Source organism: Labeo rohita, unplaced genomic scaffold, assembly GCF_022985175.1.
Source record: "Labeo rohita strain BAU-BD-2019 unplaced genomic scaffold, IGBB_LRoh.1.0 scaffold_81, whole genome shotgun sequence".
In the NCBI taxonomy this organism is placed as follows: domain Eukaryota; kingdom Metazoa; phylum Chordata; class Actinopteri; order Cypriniformes; family Cyprinidae; genus Labeo; species Labeo rohita.
The window spans coordinates 584,212-611,573 of NW_026129755.1; the positions used below are offsets into that span (position 1 = coordinate 584,212).

The following is a 27,362-nucleotide window of genomic DNA, read 5'->3' on the forward strand; positions in this document are numbered from 1 at the left end:
TGAAAACATGAACAAGAAAAAAAAGAAAGAAAAAACACGTTACAGCTATATACATGGACCAGAAATCTATGTCATGTCAGTAAAAATGTTCTTATCAACCTGTGATGCTGTCCAGGATACTTCACACTGGTCTTATATGCTGTGTAAGCAGATGGCTTGTGACTGTGTAGATGGACAACATGCTCTTGAATGGTCAAATCTGTAGTGAGCACATGGCTCTTGTCTGGTTTGTTTCTAAATATCTTCTTCCCTGCAGCTGTTATACTCTTGAATCCTCTCCTCTCGCAAACGATAATCATTTGACCAATGGAAACCATATTATTTCCATCCCAGTAAAAGTGTGTTGGCACAGCAGAAAACCAGTCAATCTATTTTAGTAATGTTCATTCTTATCTTTGCTTGGCTCATATCTCTACAATGTAGTTCTGTGTATTTGCATAGCTTGTCATGTGTTCATTGTCCAGTCTGCATCAGTATTGCTTTTTCAGACCTTTGTGAAGTTCCAGCAGTAATAAAGCATCTAATAATAGAACAGCTAATACTTAATTCACCATGCATTTGTGGAATGAGACAACAAACAACAAGTCCTGCACTAACAGTAGAAAGAATATGAGGAATAAAAGACGATTGTGGATTGTGGAAAATGGAAAAGGGGTGTGACAAACTACCGGGCAAGAACAGATAATGGAAAGCGAGACATTATTAAAGGAATTGTGAGAGACAGAGAATTGCAAACTACCATAGACATCCATCCTGCCAGCTAAGAGAGTCTACGTGAAGATGTGGAGTTTAACATGTGTGACTTTGGCACTGCTCATATTGGAGCCAGGTAAGATCGAATTCTCAAAGACAGCAGCAAATATTGTTTTTCTACCACTCTGTTTTTTTACGATGGAATATGCAAAAACAGTGAAGACTTTACAGTTAGTTAAGGCATTGACTAACAATGACATACATTTGTTACAGTATTAATCTTTCTTTTATTAACATTAGTGACAATAGTTTACAATAAGGGTTTCATTTTTTAACACAAGTTAATGCATAACAGTGACAATTAATGGTATTTTTTAATCCTTTATTAATGTTATTTAATGAAAATATTTACATTAATTTTAAATAACTAATGTTAATAAATACAATTTTTGACATTTACTGTAGTGTAATGTAGTTAACCAATGTTACCACATTAGTATATAAAAAATATAGCTCTTCATTGTTTGTTCATGCTAATTCACAGTGCACTAATGTTAACAAATACAACTTTTGATTTTAATAATCTATTAGTAAATTTTGAAGTTAACATCAGCAAAGATTAAAATATGGTGTAGAAGTACAATTCATTATTAGTTCAAGATAACTAGTGTAGTTAACTAATATTAACAAATGGAACCTTATTGTAAAGGCCAATTCACACCACACAGACAAACGGCAACAAACACCAACAAACAAGTTAATGTGTGTTGTCAGTGTATGTACAAAACTACCCTATAATGATAAAAATCCATGCAGTGGTTTTTAATTAATCTGTAAAAATAATATCCCCTTTTTCAAATCGAGCCGTTCTCAGAAGCCTGTCGTTGTGGCGTCACATGACAGAGGATCCGCTCCCACGATAGTTGATTGACATGAGCTCTTACCTCAGATCAGCTGTCACAGTCCAGTAACTTTAAATGTTTTGATGCCGGAGCAGGGATGTAAGTTAGACAAGAATATCTCTGATTGAGTGATTGAGGTGTTGTGTTGCTGGATGTAATAATGAACATAGTGATCGTCATTTACTCCCGACATCTGAGCCGCTGAAGATTACGTTTGTTTGTGAAGGGAATGAACCTCCCGATCTACATATATCCGTCTATGTTCACGCAAATCATTCATGATCCAGCTTCACTTACAGCCGAAGTGAGTATAAGTATTTTTTTATGAATCTTTGGATCATCTTTCCTTATAAGGAGGTAGTTGGGAAGTTTAGCGGCTAAACATGGCTAATGTAAACAAGAGCGTCTTTCCACAGAGAGAAGAGAGGGGCGGGGTGAGCAGAGCTCATTTGCATTTAAATGAACAACCCCTTAGAATGAGATGATTTTTGCAGAGCTGATTTTGACAAGGTAAAAAGGGTGTTGTTTTACAAAACCATTGAGAATTTTTAATCAAAGTATATTAGAGACTTTTCATTAAGACCCTGAAGAATCATATCAGCTACTGGAAAATGGACATCCGATGGCCCCTTTAAGGAGGCCTATACCAAACAGGCTTTGCGAAGTATTGTTTTGCCTGTGCGGACTCTACCAAGCGTTTATCCTGTTTCATTGCCTTGTTTTGCTATTTCCACAGTTTTATTTTATTTTCATAGTTTTGCCTTGTTTTTTGCCATTGTTTTGTCTTGCTTTATTGCCATAGTTTTTGCCTAGTTTCATAGCCTTGTTTATTTTGCTACTTTGGACTGCTCACTTGAACTTTTAATAAATAAACAACTGTTTATTTGGATTACGCTTTTGCCTTGTCTTTGTATTACTGTTTGTTTCAAGATCGACCCTGCCTGTCTTGACTACGCTGTGTTTAATAAAGCTCGCATCTGGATCTAACACGCTTCACTGGAGTCCCGTTACACATATATATTTTCATTGTATTAAATGATTAAGATACAAATACTAAGATGAAATCCCAAACGCTGTAGCAATTAATCTGATCGCAACCCACTTTTCACACTGATCCAGCAAACTCCAACAGACATGTTTGTTGGTGTTTGTCTCTGCGCTGTGAATTGGCCTTTACATGTTAACCACTATCACACAGTGTCTTAGCTATGCTTAAATCTGCTCTCTCCGGGTCCTACTCGCACACGGGTCTCAAACCTGGGTCTCCGGCATGGGAGGCGGGTGCACTAACAGAGACCAAAGACTGCAGCCTCTCTACACTGTAAAAAGTGAACCTGTGCAGTTGTTGCTTTAAGGAGGTATTTCTATCTGATACTACCTATAATTCTAATTTTGTTGTTATAATCTAGTTAATCAAGATTATGTAACATAAAATGAGAGAATGTTATTTCAACTTAAATCCATTACATTGACCCAACATACAACGTCCAATAATACTCAGAACAAACACATTCAAAACATGCACACCTGTTCCATGATGATCAGTGAATGTTGGTCCAGTGATAAATTATGGTTTGAAAGATATATATATTTTAAGTTGCAGCAAAGTGAAAATCACAATGGACAACCCTACTCTTCAGCACCACTGTAAAAAAAAAAAAAGTCAAAAAAATCACCAATATATGTCTCTCTCACACTTATTACAATCCAGTCTGACTTTATTTCTTTCATACTAAACTTCTTATTGAGAATTGATATTTAGATGTTGATGTTTTATTGAAAATAATCAAGTTTGAAGTCAGCATTGTGGAGATAAGTGTTTGATTTAACTGGGCTCTTGATTCTTAAATACTTAACATCAGTTTTTCCTTTGATTGCTATAGCTGTGTATTTCTGAGGCACATTTGTTATTGCAACAGTTACGAAAAAAACTCTGAATAGATCCCCCCCCCCCTGATCCGCCATGGCCATCTGGACTGTGTACTCGGCCGTGGCTTCCCGAGCTCCCTGATCCGCCATGGCCATCTGGACTGTGTACACGGCCGTGGCTTCCCGAGCTCCCTGATCCGCCATGGCCACCTGGACTGTGTACTCGGCCGTGGCTCCCCAAGCTTCCTGATCCGCCATGGCCGTCTGGACTGTGTACTCGGCCATGGCTCCCCGAGCTCCCTGGCCCGCCATGGCCGCCTGGATTATGTACCTGGCCGTGGCTCCCCGAGCTCTCTGACCCGCCATGGCACCCCGCACAGGGTGCCCACCCTCCCTCCCCGGTGTATTTGTTACGGCGAGAGTCGCCCCTTATGGGAAGGGGGGGGTAACGTCACACCCCTATGGACTGTTTCTGTGGTTTCCCCTTGTGTATGCCCTTATTTGGCCTTTCCTGTTCAATTGTTATGTCATTGTTATGTCACTCCATGTATTTCAACTTCTTTGTAAGTTGTTTGCGTGTGGATTCCCTTCTGTTCCTGTTTGTTCCTGCTCCGATGTATGGATTATAAAAATAGACTGTGTTTCCTGATTTCCTCATCAATACTCCTCATTCCCGCAAATGACACTGTGACAATCGTTTACAAAAAACAACATATTGATTTAAAGTTTCTAAGACATGTTTTGTGATCAAAAGGGAACAGGGAGTGACAAAATACAAATACAAGATTGTTTGTATTTTATTTACAACACAGTATAATCAAAACATACATAATGAAGGTCAAAAGCACATTATTACGGAGCCCCTTAAGGGACATGGTGGTGAAAAAAAAATCAGGGTGGGAGGAAAAATATTTTTCTGATTTTTTTGTGTTCTCTCGCAAAACTTTGCGTTCCCTCGAGAAACTTTTGCGTTCTCTCGCAAAGATTTTTGCGTTCTCTCGCAAAACTTTTGCGTTCCCTCGCAAAACCTTTGCGTTCCCTCGCAAAACCTTTGCATTCTTTCGCAAAACCAGTTGAGTTCGGACAAACACTTCCTGTTTACTGTACAGCTTGTAGTGGTTTCTACATTGCATGTTCGCAATTGAGCGACTCATAGAGTTTGATTCTGAACTTGTACTCATGTAGGCTATTAAATAAATACATCAAGGTTAATTCAGAAACGAAACACCGCTGTTGCTTGGAGACAGTTCTGTTGCGGATTTCGTTGGAACTATTATTATTTCGTTAAATATAACAAACATCATATGTTTAAAATGTAGGCTACATTTAAAATGTCACTTAATATTACCCTTTTTGTTGAACTGCAATATAAAATAAATGTTGCATTTGCAGTCGTTTGGATATTGCATTCTGCTATTTTAAACATGAAAAACAATAACTCGCACAGGTTATTTTTCTGTATGGAAGACAGTTTTTATATTTTTATATATGTATATATTTTTACAGTTTTTATATTTCAGCTATTTGATCGCGCCGGCACCTCGCAGCCTGTTCATTATTACAATAATAGACAGAATCACCCAAACAGATACAAACTTACACTAGTCAGTTTAAATAGTCTGTATTAGTCTGTGTCGTACAGTTTGAGCACCGGTCCAATCCACTGCGGCACATTTTTGTTCATTATGATTTTTTCACGTCGATATTGGAACGTACAAAGCCCAGTTAATTTAATGGTTTAGCTGCAGATACATTGCGAATATGGAAACATTTGGATTTGTGCTGAGAGCGATACGTGAGCCCATACTTTCAGTTTCGCTTTAAATTATTTCTTTTAGTTTATTTATAGCTAAATAAGCTTATATACTGCATTATATTATATTTATTCGTTAAAAATGAATAAGTTATAGTTTTTTGGTTTTGGTTTTGGTCTGTTCTGAATACGGTTAAATTTAAAGGATTTGCTGTGGAGTGCTAGGCTATGTGTGTTTATAATGTTGGTATTATAACACGCCGTAGGCCTGCTAGTAGTATTATTTCTGAATAAAATGAGACTAATAGGCGACGTGACTTATTTGTTTTATTTTTCCTTTCAAAAACTTTTTTTTTTTTTTTAAACAAACAACAAACAAATTAACAATGGTTACTATACTTAAACCATTGTAACTACAAATACCGTCTTAATTCCTCCATTAGCTTCCCTTAAGCGTTTTCTGTATCCTAAAGGTTTTCTGTGGGGAGAAAAGACATTAGCAAGTTGCATTTATGACTGCTTTACTGAGAGTAATGCTAAGGGTATTAATATTAATTTTTATTAGTATGAATAGCATTTATTAATACCGAATTGGTCCTCCGCTGTCACTGTTTTATTACATTAATCCACAATAAGCGTTTTAGAATGTTCCAAAATCGTGCCTTAAACTATAAGCAATTAAATGACTGTATTTCTATAATAGGCCACTTGAGTTCAAGTATAAAACTCTTAAGAACCGCTCCGTTGTGAACATACTGAGCTGAGTAAACAGGAAGTGTTTCTCCGAACTCTACCGGTTTTGCAAGGGAACGCAAAAATCTTTGCGAGGGAACGCAAAAGTTTTGCGAGGGAACGCAAAGTTTTGCAAGAGAATGCAAAGTTTCTCGAGGGAACGCAAATGTTTTGCGAGAGAACGCAAAAAAATCTGAAAAATATTTTTCCTCTATATTCTATATTTACCATCACACTGGCAGACATGACGTGATGAGGTTCTGGGAGGTCAGACAAGACTTGACTTGACTCTTGACGATCAGACGTGTCGTGACAAAACTCTGGACAGACAGTGGAGATATGACGGGGCTCTGGGACGTCAGACGAGACATGAGGAGGCTCTGGACAGACAGACGAGACGTGACTTGGCTCTGGACGGACAGACGAGATGTGACTTGGCTCTGGGCTTAAAATAATTAACCCATCCCATTCCATTACCCAGTCATTCTCATTAAAAATATCACTATGAGTTTCCTGAACCAGCATTACATAAATTTTCTATTGTTTAGTGAGATCATAAAGCATTGCTCTTTTCTTACTGTCTCGTGCACCATTTAAATTAAGTGTGCCCAAATTTATTCTACTCATAAAAAGGTAAAATGACCACACCAACAACAAACACTTCAAAAAAAGAAAAAAGAAACTAGACTGTTTCAAATTCATCGTTCAGTAAATTTAGTTTTAGCTTTTGGACAATTTTCTTTAGCCTAAAGACTTCTTGTTCAGTGAAAGCTCCAGCCTCTTTCATTAAAGCCTTGGTTGAATTTATGAACAACTCACGATCTGGAAAGTAATCCTCTACATTCACACCCTTCATACCTTTCGTTGTCTGAAGAAACTTTTTAATTTTATCCAATGTGTAAGCGCTGCAGACCGATCGCTTCTGTGAGTCTGACAACTCACAATCACTGTCCACAGCAGACTCATCAACATTACTCAACTCTGAGTCCAACTCCCTTGCATTGCCAACAACTAATCCAGTAGCTTTTTTACTAGCCCGTCTATCTTTTCCTTTGCCTTTAGTTTTCCTTTTCAAAGTAGGTGTTTTAAATAAACTTTGATCTTCTGACATGTCAACATCCAAAGCATCTTCCAATATAGCCTGCTTACTAGCCTCAAAAACATCACCTTCATGTATCTTTTCATTTGTGGCCACATTGTCATTTTTATTACTTTCACAATCACCAGATCCATCTTTGTCCATACAAGATACTTTATCACACGTTTGTGCTTGATTTGTAGTTGTAAACACTTCATCTGCATTGTGATTCTGTTCTACACTCTTCTCAGGGCACGCACGTAACACATGACCTTTTTGTTTGCACCCAAAGAACTTCATAGACTCTGAGGTAGCAAAAAAAACATAATCAAAATCCTCAATCCTAAATTGCATGGCTAAATTTAGCTCTTCGTTTTGGTTATTTAGGATCATATACACCTGCCTCCTAAACTATACAACATGCTTCAACTGTAGTGATTTACAACCGAGTGAGATTTTCTTTATTTTTGACACACACTTTCTGTGTCTCGACAGTTCTCTCTCAATTACCTCATCTTTAATAAACGGCAGGACATTTGACAAAATCACTCTTTTCGCAGGTTGAACAAGTGGCATGACCGGAGTAAGAGAATCATTCACAACAATCCCAGTTTCTACAACTTTATTTACTTTATCAACATTGCTCAAAAACATCACTATTGCGCTATTCATTCTAGATGCAGAAAGAATGCAATTATGACCAACAACAGCAGCAACAGCAAGAACACAATCCTCGACTGAGCAACACTCCGTCAAACTTTCCAAGCTCTCGTGCTGAGACGCCGCCATAGAGATCAGTACTTTATTACAAATTCACACAAACAAACATACAGACAAAAGTATAAATCAACTCAGAAAAAGTTACAGGAAATGAGTAAAAATCAACTCATCTTCAAACACGGAACACAATGCTTCTTTGTCACACCATTTTAGTTCAAAAGACATAAGCTCATCCATAGCCTTATAGAAATGGAAATCAATAAGCACCCTAGTCTTTACAAGAGTTGAAAACAAGACAGTAACATTTTGTCCAGGTTTGTGCTCGATCCTACTTTTTCTACTAGAATAAATAACCAGTTTAGCTTGATCCAAAATAATATTCAGTAACTGACAAACAACATGTTTTTTCTGTGCATACTTGGTACCTAAAATAAATATTTCCTTAGAAAATATTTCATTAAAACAATCAAAAAGGTTTTCTAATACAATAAATAAGGACTGTAGTCTAGGACACTCCAAAAAAGCATGAAAAACAGTTTCTCTACTAAAACAAAAAGGACATTCAAAACTTACTTCAGGATTTAGAACAGAAATAAAAGCATTGACAGCAACTGCTCCGTGGAGAACCCTCCACTGTATATCTCCTACTCGCTTTGATAACGGTGGCTTATACAAAATTCTCCATTCCGCTTTGACATTATCATCTAGTTTAAAATATGAACGCCATGGTGTGTCCACTTTGCTGTCCAAATTCTTCTTATTAAAAACCAAAACACAAATTTTGTACAACATTTTCCTTGTGACTGAGAAAAAAATCTACACACAAAGATTTCCCAGCTTCTAAAAACATACCCACACAATCATCTAGTTTGGGAGACAAGTATATTGTTGGAAAAGGGTCCTCAGCATTAGGAACATTTACTCCTGCACAGTAGTCCTTCAGTAATTGTCGCTCCTCCTGTGTAAGAGCAGATCTCCACTTTACCATCAGTTGAGCAATTATACGAGTTGAAAAAACACCTAGATGGGAAGCTACTTGTTCAGTGTTCGAGAAATTAGGACCAGCCACATTTAGAAGGAGACCAAGGGTGGAAATCCTGGATTTACAAAGCAAAATATTAAGTCCAGGAAAATTGCAGTCAACCGTGGAAACATCCAATCAGGCTCCATGTACTAAAGGTTCATTTAACAACCAGAAAAGTGATTCCATGCATGGCTTCCTTTGAAGGTTAAAAAGACTCCATACTTTAAAAAGACTGCAATAGAAAATTGGCATTCTGAGGGGATTCAGTTCAAGAGGGTGTAAAAGAAAAAGAGATTTGTCCATCTGCAGGTCTCCAAGGCTCCTTAAAATAGCACATGCAGCAGCCCTCCAACCAGAGTCACTTGATCCCGAAAGAAGTTTTTGTATAAACTGCAACCAGAAGGTTGCTTTGCTTTGTATGTTTATCAAACCTTGTCCACCTTCTTCTTTAGCCAGGAAAAGGATGCTCTGAGAAATCCAGTGCAATTTATCCCAAAAGAAGTCCACTAATAAAGCTTGTATTTCAGTTAACAGTTTCGAAGGTGGATCCATACAGGCCAGTTTATGCCAGAGAGAGGATGCAATTAAATTGTTAATAATTAAAACGCGCCCTTTGTAGGACATGTTTGGGGCCAACCATCTCCATTTGTCTAATCGACCTTTAACCTTTTCAACAATTCCTTCCCAGTTTCTCTGGACAGTAACTTCATCCCCTAAATAAACCCCCAAATATTTAAAACCCCCTTTACACCAAAACAACCCATCAGGAAGACTTCTCCCTCATCCCCTTTCCACACATTAAAGCTTCACTTTTATTCCAGTTTACCTTAGCAGAAGATAAAACATTAAAATCGTCAAGTAACTTTTTTAACATGTCCATATCTCTTTGACTGCTGACCACAGCAATCACATCATCAGCATAAGCTGACAAATTAATATTACAGTTAAAACCAGGTACATGTAGACCATTCAAATGAACTCTTATCTGTTGCAATAGTGGCTCTATGGCTAGTGAATAGAGCATTCCTGACAATGAGCATCCTTGCCTGATACCTCTACCAACTTTGAAAGGAGTGCATAAGCCACCGTTCACCTTCAACACACTCTCAACATCAGTGTACAGTATCTTAATCATTTCTACAAAATCTTGGCAAAAACCAAAAGCTGCTAAAGTTTTCCAAAGGTAATTGTGTTCAATACGATCAAAAGCTTTCTCTTGATCTAAAGAGATCAAGGCACAATCTAAATTAAACAACTTGGAGACATCCAAAATATCCCGCACTAAAGAAATATTATCGAAAATTGACCTACCAGGTATGCAATAGCTCTGGTCTGGATGAATCACTTGCTCCATTATTCCTGTTAATCTATTTGCCAATGTTTTAGAGAGCAATTTGTAATCTGTGCAGAGAAGTGACAGAGGACGCCAATTTTTAATATCCGTCAGGTCTCCTTTTTTGGGAGGAGTGTAAGGACAGCCCTACGACAGCTCAATGGCAGCCGCCCTCCGGCCAAGCTTTCATTGAGCACCAAGAGCAAATCTTCCCCCAACACTGTCCAAAAAGACTTATAAAAGTCTACTGGGAGACCATCAATGCCAGGAGCCTTCCCAGCCTCCATGCCCTGAAGGGCCTTACACAACTCATCTAGGCTCAAAGCCTTACTGAGTTTCTCATTGGCTTCCTCAGACACCTGTGTCAAGTTTTCAAGAAAGACATTTTTAATGCCAGGCTCTGCAACATTTTCAAAACTGTACTGCCTTTCATAAAAACAAACTGCTCTCTTTCTAATATCAATAGGATCACTTAGTAAAGTGCTATAATCAGAATGCAGCCCATGAATAAAATGTTTCTGTCCATTTTTTTTTTTTCATTAAAGAAAAATGAAAAGATCCATCTGGTCAATTTTAGTTTTTGTAGCTGAAAGAGCTCCTTGCAACATTACCCCTTTAAAAGATCACTAAGCACTATTGAAATGCCAGATTTTTTAAGCTAACTCTTGAAGTTTGACTATTGATGTCTCCAAGGTTTTCAATGGTCTTGATAACTGTACAGTGATACTCCGAGTGTATTGTTGACAGAATTGTTTAATTTGCACTTTACCAAAATCCCACCACTGCCATTATGATTTGAAAAGAATTCTTTGTTCTGTAAAGATCTTACTTTTGTCTTTAAATTTTTTGTCATTAAGTAACACACTATTGAAATACCAATAAGCACTACTTGGTTTAATTGAATTTAAAAAAAAAGAACAGCACACCATACTATGATCAGAAAAACTAACAGGGACAATAAAACACTTGCTAAAAATACCACAATGATACTTAAAAATGTAAAACATATCCAACCTAGCTAAAGATAGAACATTGTCACGGGTGTGAGACCATGTATATTGTCTTAGATTGCCATTAAAATGTCTTCATATATCACACAACTCGTGTGATTTAATTGTTTGAATCCGTCTCTTATGGGAGGGGGTATGGGGTTCAGTGATTTCAATCAAGATTTTCCTCTGTGCAATTAAAATCACTGTGAAAAAACAAAATAACGTCTTTTCTTTTAAACATTTCATATAGTAATATTCTTTTTCTCACATCTCTAGTTCCATTTACATTCACTGATGCAACATTAACCTCACCCATAAAGGACAAGAGAAAAAAAACAGTAAAAGCAAACCACTGCATACCATCAAATCAGCCCTTTTCACCACCATCATTGCTTAAATCAACACTGAGTTTTCTCACCAATTTCTTTCACTACCTTATTGGTAAAAAAAAAAAACCTTCAGCCATTAAACACCTTGTCTTTTCAAAAAATTGTCTGAGGTCAGGAAAATATTCATTTACTCTAACTCCTCTTCTGTTTTTCATTGATTTAAGAAACAATCTAATATCGTCCACTTCACAACTGCAACTCACACATTCATCTGATTCACTGCCACTCTCAGAATCACCCTGGTCTTCACGTTTAGTTATACCATTTCTTTGCAAGCCTCAAATCATCAGTATTATCACTTTTCTTTCATTTTAAGGGTACTTTAAACAGTGTTTGTTCTGCCTCCATGTCAATGCCATTACTCTCACATATTTAAACATCAATCAAACCCGTAGGGCCATTGTCATTAGATTTTTTGTTAACCCTCTAGGGTCGAAAAACATGCCGTCGCTGTTTGTGGCAGTTTTTATGATAACGCCAAAAAGAACTTCAATTACTGTCTCATTTTTGATCATACAGATAAGAGCAATATATCAACGGAATCTGTAAGGAATCTACTTTGTGTATACGCATAATAACAACAGCACTCTGTGGTTTTGTGAAATAAAGCAAACAAACAGGGTATGCAGTCTGCTGCGTTGTTCTCTGTGATCGTCATTAAGAAATGCGTCACTAAAATGAACTAAAACTCAGCGAATACAAAACACAGAGACATGAGAGAGATATCTATAGAAAGCCTGACGTCTACTTTTAAATTAAGTAAGTCTTATTGAAACAAATATCATGTGTTAAAGTAATCTGTATGAAACCAACCTTTCTCGTCAGACCTAATTATTTTTAATTTGATCATGCCCACGAGCTACGAACACTTTTGATATTATAATCAGCCACGTGGATCTGCAAACGGCGTACTGCCCTCGTCAACGTAAACAAAGCAGCAAGCCTTGACTTCATTGTTTATCTCGGCTACTTGCATCTTGTTACTGGAAGAAGACGCGCTGTGAGGAGTAAGATGTATATTTCTCTCAGAGGAAGAACGCAATGTGACGCACGGCGAGATCCATCGAAGGAGTATGTCTTTCTTTTATTAGCCTACTTACGTCAGTTTTTATTTTTTACTGTGATATAACTTGTACACAATATAGTAGTTAGATTTTTTCCAAACTATAATTCCTGACTACATGTCTACACTACTGACCGCCAGAGGCTGTATGAATACTTGGATTATCGCAGCACCAGCCAGAAAATATAGAAAATATACCAACAAAGTCACGTAATGATGTATGCTAAGCTCTGGGGAGTTACAAGCCACAGCAACTCAGCACTCCGCCTCTTTCGCTTTCTCGCCTTTTTGAGGTCGTTCTTGATTAAGTGATATATATTCGCGCTGTCAAGTGCATCTTACAAGAGCAGCGAGATATCATCCTCACGAGCTGTGTCAGCACGCTTCTACGCCTTTGTCAAAGGATTTGGAACTTTTCAGCACTATTGGTGAGTTTTCATTATTTTTTGTCAGCAACACCCTGTGTCTCTCGGTGCGATCCAGTGGCTGGTGTTATCCTTGCCTGTAAGTTAGCGGTCTCCCGTTAACGTAATCATTATATATTCTGTTGTTTTGAGTGTTTTCTCCTCGAATTTGGGTTATACTCTGTGCCCTTGGTTCAATCCATCGGCCATTTAGATACATATATATATATATAATTTTCTCTTTGACAAGTTTTTTATTTGCACTGCCTGTCAGTTTTTTCCGGAGGAATCATATTTTTTCTTTGAAGTATTTTCTTTCTTTTTTTTTCCAGACTTGTTGCTTGTTTTCCATCTCTCCGCTTGACTTAAACCTTACGGTAATCTCAGAGGGTGTTAATAACGAGGAACTATGGCTCACAGCGCGATTGCCACTGGTTTCCCCTTGAGTTGTAAGCTGTGCCCTAATAATCTTCTGCCGGATGACGGTCAGAAATTCTGCCCGTCGTGCTTGGGTGTTCAACATCTCAAAGAGCCTCTCACAGACTTATGTCTGCATTGCATTCTCTTACCCATGTCTGAACAACAGCTCTGTCTTGCTGAGTTGGATCCTAATACAACTGTGAAACTTGGGCAGTTAGATGCAACCCTTCCGTGATCCAGGAAACGCAGAGTGTCCCCGCTGTCTAAGAAGAAAGCCACATCGCGAAGTGACAAATATTCGCGTATGGAGGAAAATTCGCTTTCTAAGATGGTTTCTGTGCTTTCTTCAGAGATGGCAGAACTGAAATGCCTGCTTCAGTCACTTCAACTTGTCACATGTGCTAGTTCTGTGAAGACAACACAGGAAGATGTGAATGTTCAGAATCAAGGTGCTGGGGAGGAATCTCTTGATTATCCTTGTGTTTCTGACCTGGATGTGCTCTCTACAAGTGCTTCTGATTCTTTTTTTAATGATCATGGGGACACTGTGGATGTTGCTGTGCAGCCTTCACCTCAGGATGCTTTCGCTGGTCATTCAGCAGCAGAGGGGTCTAGTGAGGGCTCAGTTCAGTCATCTGGACAAGTCCAGTCATCTTCTGATGATACTTTGGCTATGCTCCGAATGGCAATTGCTCGTTTAGGACTGGATGAGTCACCTGCCCAATCTGCTCAAACCAACATTTTTTTCAGACAGCCCACAGTTGCGACTTCTTTTGCCATGCAACCATGTAAAGATTTTGTGGCTGAATTTTCAAATGCCCTTACAGGTTCTGGTCTGCCTAAGCGGCGCTCAAAGATTGCTCTGACTCTAGCATCTATGGCTGAAGCAGATTCTATTGGGATGGGTCGTGCCCAGAGATAGAGCAGCCTGTTGCAGCTTTGGTGGTGTCTCCCGACGAGGCCCTACGAGGGAATGTGCGATGTCCCAGTGTGCAATGTGGTCTCACGGATACATTACTGAAAAAAGCATACGAGCCTGTCACCTACGTAACTCATACAGAAAACACAATCTGCCAATTACTACTTCCTGCCACCAGTACTCTGGAACCAGCAAATGTTGATTCCTCCATTTCACAGTTCCTGCAAACGGCTCTTTTGGCCATGGGCCATGAGACCCGTGAGCTGGGTAATCTTACAGCCATGCTTTTGGCTGCCCGCCGCCAAGTGTGGCTTGCCCAAGCACGACTACCTGAGGACTTTGAAGAACCTTGAGAGATCTTCCTTTTGTTCCAGGGCATCTCTTTGGGCCTAATGTTCCAGAACTATTGGAAAAGAGGGTAAAGCTGTCTGAAGCCACTCACCAACTGACACAGGTGCAGCGCAACCCTACTTTTAAGATATCAGCAGCTCAGAATCTCAGCGCTATGCCACAATGGACCACCATATCCGCCAGCATGCTGCACCTGACGGTTGTCAGAGAAACAGTTCATTCACTGGCTCTTTCTCTGGAAATTCGCTCACTGTTGGAGAAAGGAGCCATAGAAAAGGTTAATCCTCTCGTCCAGGGAGACGGGTTCTATTCAACATATTTTCTTGTTCCGAAAAAGGACGGTGGTTTCTGCCCAATTTTAGATTTGAGGCATCTGAACTTGTTCCTGAAGGTCCTTCTTTTTTGAATGCTGCGCACAGCTGATGTTCTTCGGTCTGTGGCAGCAGATGATTGGTTTGTGAGTGTAGACCTGAAAGATCCATATTTTCACGTCACAATTGCTGTTCATCACAGAAAGTTTCTGCGTTTCAGTTTTCAGAATCAGGCCTACCAGTTCAAGGTTCTTCCTTTCGGCCTTTCTCTCGCTCCCTGTGTCTTTACAAGGTGTGTGAGCACAGCTCTGTCTCTTCTTTGGATGAGAGGCATGCGTATCCTCCCTTATCTGGACGACTGGCTGCTTTGTGCCCCCACAAGACAGCAGGCCATGCAAGACTCCAAGCTGCTTCTGAGGCACGTGCAGAAGTTGAGTTTTTCTGTGAACGAGACAAAGAGTTGTATAATTCCAGCACAGACCACTGTGTTTATAGGAATGACTCTAAATTCACACCTAATGTCTGCCTGCCTGTCTCAGGAACGTGCGACAAACATTATGCAACTCTTGGCTCGCTTTCAGCCAGGGGTGTCTTTACATTACCGGATGGTCCTACGACTAATAGGGATGCTAACTGCTGCTACAGTGGTGATTCCCCTCGGTTTACTCCACCTCAGTGCACTCCAGTTATGGAACAACAGTTTAAGACTCAGTCCCACCCGACATCTCCATCAACTGAATGTAATTTCTCACAGTTGCATACGTGCGTTGAAGCGGTGGAGACAGGAGGAGTTTCTGAAGGCAGGAGTGCCTCTGGGTGTTGTTCCCTCTCGACGGGAGTTAGTCACAACCGACGCTTCCCTCTTGGGCTGGGGGGCAACATGGAATCAGAGGGGTATTTGTGGGCGAAGGACACCTATTCAGGCCAAAGAACATATCAGTCTGCTGGAACTATGTGCAGTGTTCATGGCTCTTTTTTCTTGCCAGTCCTGGCCATGTTCTTGTTCGGTCTGACAATACCTCAACAGTGTTCCATCTGAACCACCAGGGTGGCACAAAGTCCCACAGGTCTCTATGGCTTACTCACGAGATCCTGACATGGTGTCAGCCACGACTTGCTTCACTGAGGGTGGCTCATATTTTGGGAGTATGCAACCAGACAGCGGATGCTCTTTCCAGGCATCGATTACATCCAGGGGAATGGAGGCTTCATCCAGAAATCTGGCTATAGTTTGGAAGGGCAGAGGTGGATCTTTTTGCTTCAGAGAAGACCACTCACTGTTGCTTATGGTTTGCAAAGACAGAAGCATCCAGTCCCTTGGGCCAGGATGCACTGTCTCACGAATGGCCATGCTGCCTACTATATGCGTTTCCTCCAATCCCTCTGCTATGGGAGACGTTACACAGAACGTCTCTGTGCAACCACAGAGTGCTAATTGTGGCATCACGGTGGCCAGCCAGACCATGGTTTCCTTTGTTACTGAGACTTCTGACAGGTAATCCGCGGCAGCTTCCCCCCCAGAAAGGACCTCCTCTCCCAGCTGGAGGCCAGCATCTGGCACCCGGACCCAGCTCGTCTGCAGTTCTGGGTTTGGCCATTGGGATATACAGTAGTATCCCAGTAATTTGAAGTGGATCAAAAAAGTTCATCAAAGTTGTCCGAAGATAAAAACAGTTATTGTTTTGTTTTTAGGACAACTTTAATGAAAGGTTTTGATCCACTTCAAATGTTGACTACTGTATTCTCCTCTGGAACATTGTGATCCTGCAGTTATTCACACTGTCTCTAATCCTAGGGCTTCTTCCACACACCAGATTTATGCTTCACGTTGGAAGCTTTTCTCTGCATGGTGTGAGGAGCATGCGCTTAATCCTGCAACATATGACATCCCAAGTGTCTTGAGATTTCTTCAACGTTTACTGGAAGAGGGCAAAGCAGCTGCTACGTTGAAAGTGTATGTTGCTGCGATTTCTACGCATCATGTTCCAGTTGAGGGATCTTCTCTCGGGTCTCACAAACTTGTCTGCAGTTTTCTAAAGGGTGCACGCCACCTAAAGCCTGCTCGGAATCCTCGTTTTCCAGTATGGGATCTGCTTACTGTGCTTTTGTTCCAATGCTCATCCCAATTTGAGCCCTTGCAGAGCAATGACATCAAATGGATATCTTTGAAAACTGTTTTTTTGTTGGCTGTTGCTTCTGCAAAATGGCTTGGCGAGTTGCATGCGCTATCTGTTAGTGAGTTATGCTTGCGTTGGTTGCCAGACAACTCCGACAACTTCTTTTCTACCAAAAGTCCTTCTTCCACAGTTTATAAGTCAGAACATTGAACTGGCCTCTTTTCAGACTTCTTCAGGTTCTGATTCCGGCACTCACCTTTTGTGTCCCGTTCGTGCCTTGAAGTGTTATGTAGACACTACTGCTCAGTTTAGACGTTCAGACCAGTTGTTTGTCTGCTATGGTGGTGTAAGAAAAGGTCCTCCAGTGTCGAAGCAGAGATTGTCAAACTGGATAGTGGAGACTATTATATTGGCTTACAAGGCAGCAGGGAAACCATTGCCCTCTGGTTTAACTTGTCATTCCACTAGGGCCATCTCATCATCTTCGGCTGTTTTTAGAGGAGTTTCCTTGGCGGATATCTGCACTGCCGCTACCTGGGTTTCTCCGTGCATGTTTGCCAGGTTTTATAAGGTCAACATTGCTGCTCATCATGCCGTTTGTTCTGCGGTTCTTCAGGAGCAGCCTTAACTTTTTCATCAGGTAGGTGGCATTCCTCATGACTTGGTATGTGTCATCCAAATATTCATACTGCCTCTGGCGGTCAGTAGGAATGAAACAGAATGCTAGTTACGCATGTAACTGTGGTTGTGTGAATTCCGGATGACCGCCAGAGTTCTTCGTCACTTGGAATGCGTGAGAAAAGCGTGCAGAGGCAGAGTGCTGAGTTGCTGTGGCTCCCCAGAGCTCAGCATATGTCACTACGTGACTTTGTTGGTATATTTTCTCGACCTATCTCCTCCTGACTACCAGGGAAAACAAGTTTTGGGATTTGAATATTTTTTCATGTCATTACATTGTTTAGAGCATAAGAAAAAATATATATATATTTTTTTTAAATTTATATTTTATTCATAAGTTATGCTCCGTCCTCTGTAGAGGACACCAGAAATTTAAACATATTTAAAAATAAATAAATAAAAAGACATTAATAGACATAAACTGGCAAAAACAGTGGGATTTGGTTTTAATCACAAATCAAATTAAATTTTTTATACCAAACTTTATATGAAGATGATTCTCAACTATGTTATGAAAGATATAACAGAATATACCATTTTTCTTTATGCAAAATGTGTGTAAAATGGCTTCTCCCATTATAAACAATGTATCTATAAACTGTATCTAATTTGCACATTAATGTGTTTTTTGGGCAACATATAATCCAAAAATAAGTGTAATAATGGGAGCAATAATTGGCAAGATTTTCATAATAATATCAAATATTTCATAGCAATATTGAAATATAATTTCTTTCCCTATTCACTTGTTGTGTCTCCCAAAATGGGTAATAAACATGCTTTAAGTCCCGGTGTCCTCTACAGTGGACATGTAAGAAATTGATGTCCTGTTTTATAACAAAAAGTCATATTTTGAATTGAAACCCCATAACATTTTCTTGAGATGTTGTTTCATGACAAACAACTTGAAAATTTGTCAGATTTAAATGATCATTACAAAATATTATATTTCCATAAGGGTGTTAAATTTGATCACTAAATTAATGTCAACCATTTTTAAAGGCCAAGGAGAGGGAGTGGTAATGGTGAAACTTCCAAACATTTGGTATCTCTGAAAAGCCCTGATTGTGCTCTGTACAGGACATCCATATTTAACACTGTGACATGTAAGATCTCAGAGAAATCACTAAAAACTAATGTCCTCTACAGAGGACAAAACTCCATAGCTGGTAGTCAGGAGGATCTGGCTGGCGCTGCGATAATCCAAGTATTCATACTACCTCTGGCGGTCATCCGGAATTCACACAACTACAATTACATGCGTAACTAGCGTTTTGTTTCTAAAAACCATGGAAAGAAGCAGCAATCACTTAAATATCAGGTATAATTTACTTATTTCACTTGTTGAACAGAATTCAGAAAACAGTTTTCAGGAATGACACAAAGTCTGTTCACGTCTCTATGGTTAGATCAGTGTAGTCAATAATGTGCTTTTGACCTTCATTATGTATGTTTTGATGATACTGTGTTGTAAATAAAATACAAATTGTCCAAAACTCCATTCTTTGAATCTCTCATTGTTTCTACTTGACAGTCACAGTCTCACTAATGGGCCATTAGAGGAGGATCTTTTGTCTCTCTGGTGTAAATCACTAAATATTCATGGTCGTTGTCACTCCCTCGCATATTCCCTTTCGATCACAAAACACGACTTAGAAAATTTAAATAAGTATATTGTTTTTTGTGAACGACTGAACAAGATGATTTTCACATCATCTTGTAGAAAAAACTCCAGCCCACCACATCCAGTTTTCAAAAGTCTTGTGAACTAATGTTCTGAATGTGTTTCATGGCCTTATTTCAGTGACTTAAAGATTTTAGTTTTTCACTAACCACGCATAAACATTGTTTTCTCAAAAACACAAATGTGTACATTAATGTTGCTTGCATTTTATTGTAGCCCAGTTTGTGCTGAATACAATGTAATCAGACTTTAGCCATTAATATGTTTGTAAGATACTGAAAAAAGCACAAATGTCAGGGCATGTCAAAACTCCTTCAGGGTGCCAAAACACCCTCAGACCAGTTGATTTGTTATGCATTTTATTAAAAACAAGTTTTGTAATAACCAGTTGTTCTAGTTTGTGTCAGACCTGTGTGTGTGCCATTTGGTCTGTTTGTGTTTGCTTTCCCAGTGTGTGCCCATATATGGTCTTCCTGTTCTTGTTCTTGTTAGTGACGTCATTGTTCAACTTTCACCTGTCTTGTTTCCCATTGGTTTAGTCTGTGTATTTAAGTTTGGTTGTCCCCTTGGTGTCTTGTCGGTGATTACATTGTCATTCCGTTTTTGTTCGTTGTTGTTTCTGGATCCCTGCTGTTTTCCCTGTGTTTGTATTTTATTTTCACTTTGGATTATTCAATAAACTGCACGTATTGGATCTCCGCTCTCCTCCAGCTTTATTCCCCGCACACGACGACATACCTGTGACAGAATCACCGACCACTAACAAGATGTTCCGGGCTGAGGAGAGGATCATGAGCCTTCGTCAGGCGGAGAGGCCGTTGGAACAGTATGTGGAGGAATTTTTGAGCTTTTACCATCTGGTGAGTTGGAACGATGCGATGATTAACACGTGTTTCTTAATGGGGCTAAAGGATCAATCTCTGGTCTGTTCGATCGCTTATGAGGAACGCTGCAAACCGGTTGCAGAGTTTATCAACCATGTCTTTGCTCTTTGTAATTCCAATTTCTGTGTCGATGTGGAAGACTCCGATCTTCCCCTCATTAATAAACACGTGGCCGCTCCAGCTCACCACCAGCCAGCTTCCTCCACATGCGGTTCCAGCGGGCTCGCTCCCTCCTGTCCTCCCTCATTCACTCCCGTTCTCCACAGTTCCTCTCTCATCCTTAGCCCGGAGCCCGCGGCCAGCACTCGGACGCCGCCCACGGTCCGCAATCGGAATCCAGCCGCGGTCTCTGCCAGCACTCGGACGCCGCCTGCGGTCGGTCCTTCGAGGTCCCGGCCGATTATGATGGCCAGCGTGCTGGACCCACCACTAATGTCTGTGCGGGCAGTCAATATCCGAGTGGCAGCTGCGCTTCTTGAGTCAAGTCAAGCTGCGTCTACTGAGGCCAGTCATGTTGCAGCTGCGTCTCCCGAGTCAGGTCAAGTTACGGAGTCCAGTCATGTTGCATCTGCGTCTATTGAGTCAAGGCAAGTGACGACTGTGTTTCCCGAGTCAAGCCAAGTTGCAGCTATGTTTTCTGAATCTAGTCAAGTTGCAGCTGCGTCTTCTGAAGCAAGTCAAGTTACAGCTGTGTTTCCCGAGTCAAGTCAGGTTGCAGCTGCGTTTCCTGAATCAAGTCATGTTCCTGGTGCGTCTACTGAGTCCAGTCAGGTTGCGGCTGTATTCCCTGAGCCAAATCAAGCTTTCGAGTCACGTCAGGCCAAAGCTGTCACTCCTGAGTCAAGCAAGTTCACGGCCATCGTTCCAGAATCAAGTAAAGTCACCGCTATAATCTCAGCCAAGCCACAGCCCGTTCACATCATGTCTTCTGCTCCTGAGTCTGCACCCATCATGACTGCCCTTCTTGAAGCGGTTCCTGAGTCAAGTCACATTACAGTGGCGGTTCCTACTAAGTCAAGCAAAGTCACAGCCGTGGTTCCTGAGTCAAGCAAGGTTCAAGCAAGGTTCCTGAGTCAAACCGATTCAAAGCTGCTGCTGTTCCAGAGTCAAGTACTGTCAAAGCTGCTGTTCCTGAGCAAAGTACGGTCAAGACTGAGGCTCTTGTGTCAAGCATAGTCAGAACGGATCCTCCTGAGTCAAGTCAAGCCATAACAGATCTTCACAAGTCAAGAGTAGCCACAGCGGACCATAGCGACCCAGGTGAAGTCACAGTTGATCTTCACAAGCCAAGTCAGGCCTCAGCCAGTCACCACGAAATAAGTCAAGCCACAGGTGATTTCCATGAGTCAAGTCAAGTCACTGCTGTCCACCATAAGCCAGGTCAAGCCACAACTGATCTTCATGAGCCAAGTCAAGTGATTGCTGATGACCCAGAGCCAAGTCACGTCTCGTCTGACCGCCCAGAGTCCCGCCTTGTCTCTTCTGACTGCCCAGAGCCTCGCCATGTCTCGTCCCCCACGATCATGATGGCCAGTAAAGAGATCCTACCACCCACGGCTGCTCTTCCCTTAATGGCGGTTGCCATTTGGTGTGTGTGGGCTGCACACTGTGCTCCTGAGGTCACGTCTGTTCACAAACCTGTTTTCGAGCTCACGTCTGTTCACAAGTCAGCTCCTGAGGTCACGTCTGTTCACAAGTCTGCCCTTGAGGTCACGTCTGATCACAAGCCTGCTCCAGAAGTCCCGTCTGATCTCAGATCAGCTCCAGAGATCCCATCTGATCTCAAGTCAGCTCCAGAAGCCTCTTCCGCCGGAAATACCACTATCCGGCGCTATCCGGCCTTCCTGTGATCTCCTGGGCAGACTACGCCCTAAGCCTCCCAAGGAAAATTTTGGGGGGGGGGGGCTACTTCCTGACCCGCCATGGCCGCAAGGATTGTGTACTTGGCCATGGCTCCCTGAACTCCCGTACCCGCCATGGCCAAATGGACTGTGTGCTCGGCCATGGCTCCCTGAACTCTCTGACCCGCCATGGCCACCTGGACTGTTTACCTGGCCATGGCTTCCTGAGCTCCCTGACCCGCCCTGCCTGCCCTGCACAAGCCTCCAGGGCTCCCACCCCAGTGTATTATGTTACAGCGCGAGTCGCGCCTTGGGGGGGGGGTAATGTCAGACTTGTGTGTGTGCCATTTGGTCTGTTTGTGTTTGTTTTCCCAGTGTGTGCCCATATATGGTCTTCCTGTTCCTGTTCTTGTTAGTGACGTCATTGTTCAACTTTCACCTGTCTTGTTTCCCATTGGTTTAGTCTGTGTATTTAAGTTTAGTTGTCCCCTTGGTGTCTTGTCGGTGATTACATTGTCATTCCGTTTTTGTTCGTTGTTGTTGCTGGATCCCTGCTGTTTTCCCTGTGTTTGTATTTTATTTTCACTTTGGATTATTCAATAAACTGCACGTATTGGATCTCCGCTCTCTTCCAGCGTTATTCCCCGCACACGACGACATACCCGTGACAGTTTGGACCTTTGACACTGATGAAAATTCAGTTTTGGACCTTTGAATGTAGACTTTGAGAATATATTGCAGTAGGCATTAATTATCCAAGTGTTTCATCTAGAAACCTACAAAAAAGGAAAAGACAATGTTTTGGCAGATATTTGTCTCCTGCAAAGTAACATGCATAATCAACAGTGGGGGTGTTACAATATTGAGTTTCTTTATTGTGTATTGAATGTACTATTTGTGTGTTTTTCTATTGTTTTTTATGAGTTTCAGATCACCACTCATTTGTCAAGTGCAGTGCCCCCTGCTTGTGTTTTTATAAAAACGTCTCTTCCGCTCATCAGAAGAGAGTTGTTGCAACTTCAAGCTGGTTGCACTTCTCCAGACTTCCTGCCAGCCGCCAGACCAAAATGTTGTTCGTGAGTTTTTTTTCTAATTATGAATGTTATTTTTTTTCTTTGTCATTTACTGCAGCCATGGCAGAGACAATTGAAGTGGCAGCTCTAGGAAGATCACTGTATCCTGGTATGCTGTATGACTGCCGCAAAGATTCCTTCATTCCAGGTGGGGTACTAGACTAAAATTAATAAATGAAATAGAACTTTGTTTTCACCTCTTGACCAAATGTCGCATCACTAATTACCTAACAGTCCTTGTGTAGCAACACTATAAACCTGCGTGTTTACTTTGCCATACATCACCTTCTTTTACATATCTGTTAAAGCTATTTCTCATTTCAGGTGTTACTCTTTGGAGTATGAAATCATTAAGTGAAAATTTGGACAGTCGTCCACAGACCAAGACAGATTTGAAGTTCAGTAGCTCCGACTCTCTCTCTAGTAAGGCGAGTCTCCTGGATGTAAGTGCTTCCTTGAAGGCAAGCTTCTTGGGAGGGCTTGTGGAGGTGGAAGGATCTGCCAAGTACCTACGTGACACCAAATCCTCTAACCAACAGTCCAGAGTCACGATGTATTACAGTGAAACCACAAGATTTGAACAACTCACTATGAGCCATCTGGGCGAGATCACCTACCCTCAGGTGTTTAACCAGAAAACTGCAACTCATGTGGTCATGGCTGTACTGTACGGAGTTCAGGCCTTCATGGTGTTTGATCGGACATTTTCAGAAGAAGAAAACAAGCAGATGATTGAGGGAGATCTGAATGTCATGGTCAAGAAGATTCCTAAATTTTCTCTAGAGGGAAAAGGAGCTATAAATATGACAGATGATGATAAGAAGGTGGCTGAGAAGATCAAGTGCACATTTTATGGTGACGTCCGCATTGAGCAGAACCCCACCACTTTCACAGAGGCCCTAGAGGTGTACAAGAAGCTCCCCACTATACTGAAGGAGAATCCAGGTAAGGTGGTTCCAGTCAAAGTCTGGCTTTATCCTCTTCATCTTTTGAATGATAAAGCAGCTCAGCTGAAGACAGAAATCAGTGCAAGTGCAGTTTCCATTGAAGTTATAATGGAGGGGCTGGAGGAGGTAGAGACGACATACAATGACTTCCCAAAAACGCTGGTCAGTATTTTCAGTAACGTCACACACAGGCTGCGCTTATTTAAAAACTCATTGAGGAATTACAAGGAAAAGCTCCTGAAAAAAATTGGCAGTGTCTTACCTACTATTCGAGAAGGACAGGAGGAGGAGAAATTAATAGAAGACATCCTGAAAATCCACAACAGCTCCCCTTTTAATGCTGACATGCTTAAGCAGTGGTTAAATGATGCGAAGTCTGAACTTGACCTCTTGAATTCTAACAAAGATATGTTGAATGGGATTAAAATGGAAAATGCAGACAATCTCAACACCATCCACCTCAATCCTAATATTGAATTTGTGGTGTGCTTGACCTTTACGTCTCTGAGTTATGAAGACCCATATCTTTCAACCCTGACAGAGTTTGTTAAATCTGACATGTTTAAAGGGCTATATGAGAAACAAAACATTTCTCTAGCATCTGCCAGAAAATGGTTCAGAGATCCTGATGTCATAATAAAAATGAGAGAAAACTTACGTCTTTTTAAAAGTTTCTCAGAGGCTAATAAAGATGAAAAGAGAATCCACTTCATTATTTCGGCCATATCCAATCCCTCCAGTCCAGGGTCATCCATCTATCTGTATGAGAAAGGGAAGCTGACAGACACACAGTTCCAGCCCGTGTCCAAACCACCCCCACCGATAGTAAAGGACACTTCGAACCGAATAATGTCCCTGAAACTGCAGAAATCTCCAACTGGAAAAACAGTGCAGTACAGAGTGGAGTACAAGGTGGTAAAATCAGATTCTGGCCCTGAGGAACAGTGGGACAACCAAAACACAGAAGATGAAGATTTTACTCAGACTGGATTGGAGTCTGGAAAGAATTACTTGATCTGCTACAGGATAGTGGGTAAAGTGGGAGTGAGTGAAGCCAGTGAAACTATCAGCCATATACCATCTTCAGGTAAGGGTCATCTGCAAATATTGTAGAAATTAATCTTTATTTTTTAAAAATATCAAACACACAGTCAGTGTTTGTACTGGCAACCATATTTCCTAATAAAGTGTGACTTTCCATCCGGTTCATACAGCATATGAGCAAACAACCATGTCAAGTCCTCTTTTCCTTTTTTGATCTTTATCCTTTTTTTCAGAACTACCTCTGATTAGGGTTGGAAGAATGAATTCAACAACTTTTATGATCCCTTTCACCAGCATCATTAGGAAGATTGTAATTTATTACCAGCAGCAGATCTCTCCAGTATGTGAAGATTGTTTTCATTTTATTTTATTGTCTTTGATTTCTGCTTTATATTTTTTTTCATTAAATTATATACAGTGCATGGCATAAATGAGTACACCCCCTCTGAAAAAATATAAAAGATGTTTTTTCTTAATGATCGCTAATATAATTCATTGAAAGATGGCAAAATTGAAATATATTAAACATATACTTAATAAAAACAACTAAATATAAGCCAATATCTTCTGTAAAATAAGCAAATTAGCCAATTTTGTTGAAAGAATTGCAGAAATTAGTACACCATAGATGTAATTCAGCAAATGTATAATATTCTAGTACTTAGTATGTCTTGAAGAACTTTAAGTGTACTGCTCTGACCCTTCTTGGTACTGAGTGTACAAACTCATCACAAATTTTCACATCTGTCCTGGAGGACGACCTCCTTAAATCCTCTGGTCTTTAATGGGGAGTTTTGCTCAGCTCGTCTCTACAGAATCCCCCATAGCTGCTCAAGAGTGTTAAGACTGAGTGAAATACATGTCTACTGAAGGATTTGGGAACTTGGGAGAATGAATATCTTCATTGTCATGTTGAAAAAAATGTCCAACAATGCAGGGAATGAGGGGAGGGTTGCATCTGCAGTTTCACATTTTTGTATTACGTCACACAGCAGTGTGTGTTAATTCATGACAGCATTGAGGCAAACTTCCTCACACCTTCAGCACTCATACATATGTATCCATAGATATATATACCTATAAAATGGCTTTACTATCATTGAATGTCACTGTGGAAACCAGGCACTTCTCGCTGTACTCCTCCTCTAGCAACACCAGAACATTTTAGATGCTTTAGGGTCTGAAACGATTGACTTGGTCTCTTGAGACCAGAGTGTGGATTCCCAGAAGTCTATATTTTGTAAATATATCCCTTGGAAAAGGTTAAATTGAATTTATTGTTCTTTGGCTATAGTAGGCAATTCTTGTGGTGACAACAACCATACATGTCACTTCTGCAGGCTGCGTCGTACTCTGTGAGACAAAGTGTCCCTAACCCTAACATGTCTTCTAAATAATGTGAAATTGCTGAATTTGTTAAGTTTTAGAGGGGGTATATTCATTTATGCTTTATATACATAAGATAATAAGATATACATCTTATTTTTCTTTCTGTGTCATTGCAGTGGTCCATGAGGTTTAAAGCAATCAAGGTGGTTTCCAACACTGGCTACAAATTTATAGATGGTGACTGTCACGGAGTGAATTACAAAGAATTTCTATTTGATGACAAAGATAAAATTGTTGAGGTAAAACTGTGGCCAAGTCAGGATGAAAGCAGACTCAGTGGTTTAGAATTTGAGGTTTTAAAAAGCAACGGTGCAAGAACATCATTATCACTGAAGAATGAAAAAGATCTGGGAAATCCTGTGAGTGTTAATGTGATGTCTAGAAAGTGTTATGGCATTGCAGTGAGAATCAAATTTGAAATTGATTTTCTGGGCTTCTACTTCATTTAGATGCTTCCAGCTATATATACATGCACAGTAATTCCTTATATAATGTAAAGGACAAATAAAAACCATCAATCAATAGTCAATCAATAAATAGTGATTGTAATGTATGTCTTTATGTCACTTTTCTTTATCTCATATTCCGTTTTGTGTTTTATGATAACTGAATGAAACTATCCCCTGTAATCTGATGAAAAAAAAAGTGATGTAATCTACAAAACCCCACCACAAGGTGAAATTTTACCTATTATAGGTTTTGATACCATCTGAGTTCAAGCCCTTTCCAAATCTGTAAATTCAACAAAACAA

General features: G+C 40.4%; 1 protein-coding gene across 1 annotated transcript; it reads left to right on the forward strand.

Moving 5' to 3' along the window:
• Positions 1–780: 780 nt before the first annotated feature.
• LOC127162025 (stonustoxin subunit alpha) lies at positions 781–27,059 on the forward strand. Its single transcript, XM_051104801.1, has 5 exons — positions 781–829; positions 23,289–23,378; positions 23,555–25,264; positions 25,455–25,561; positions 26,727–27,059. Exons 1-5 carry the CDS (start codon positions 781–783, stop codon positions 27,057–27,059), a joined length of 2,289 nt encoding a protein of 762 aa, XP_050960758.1.
• Positions 27,060–27,362: the final 303 nt, after the last annotated feature.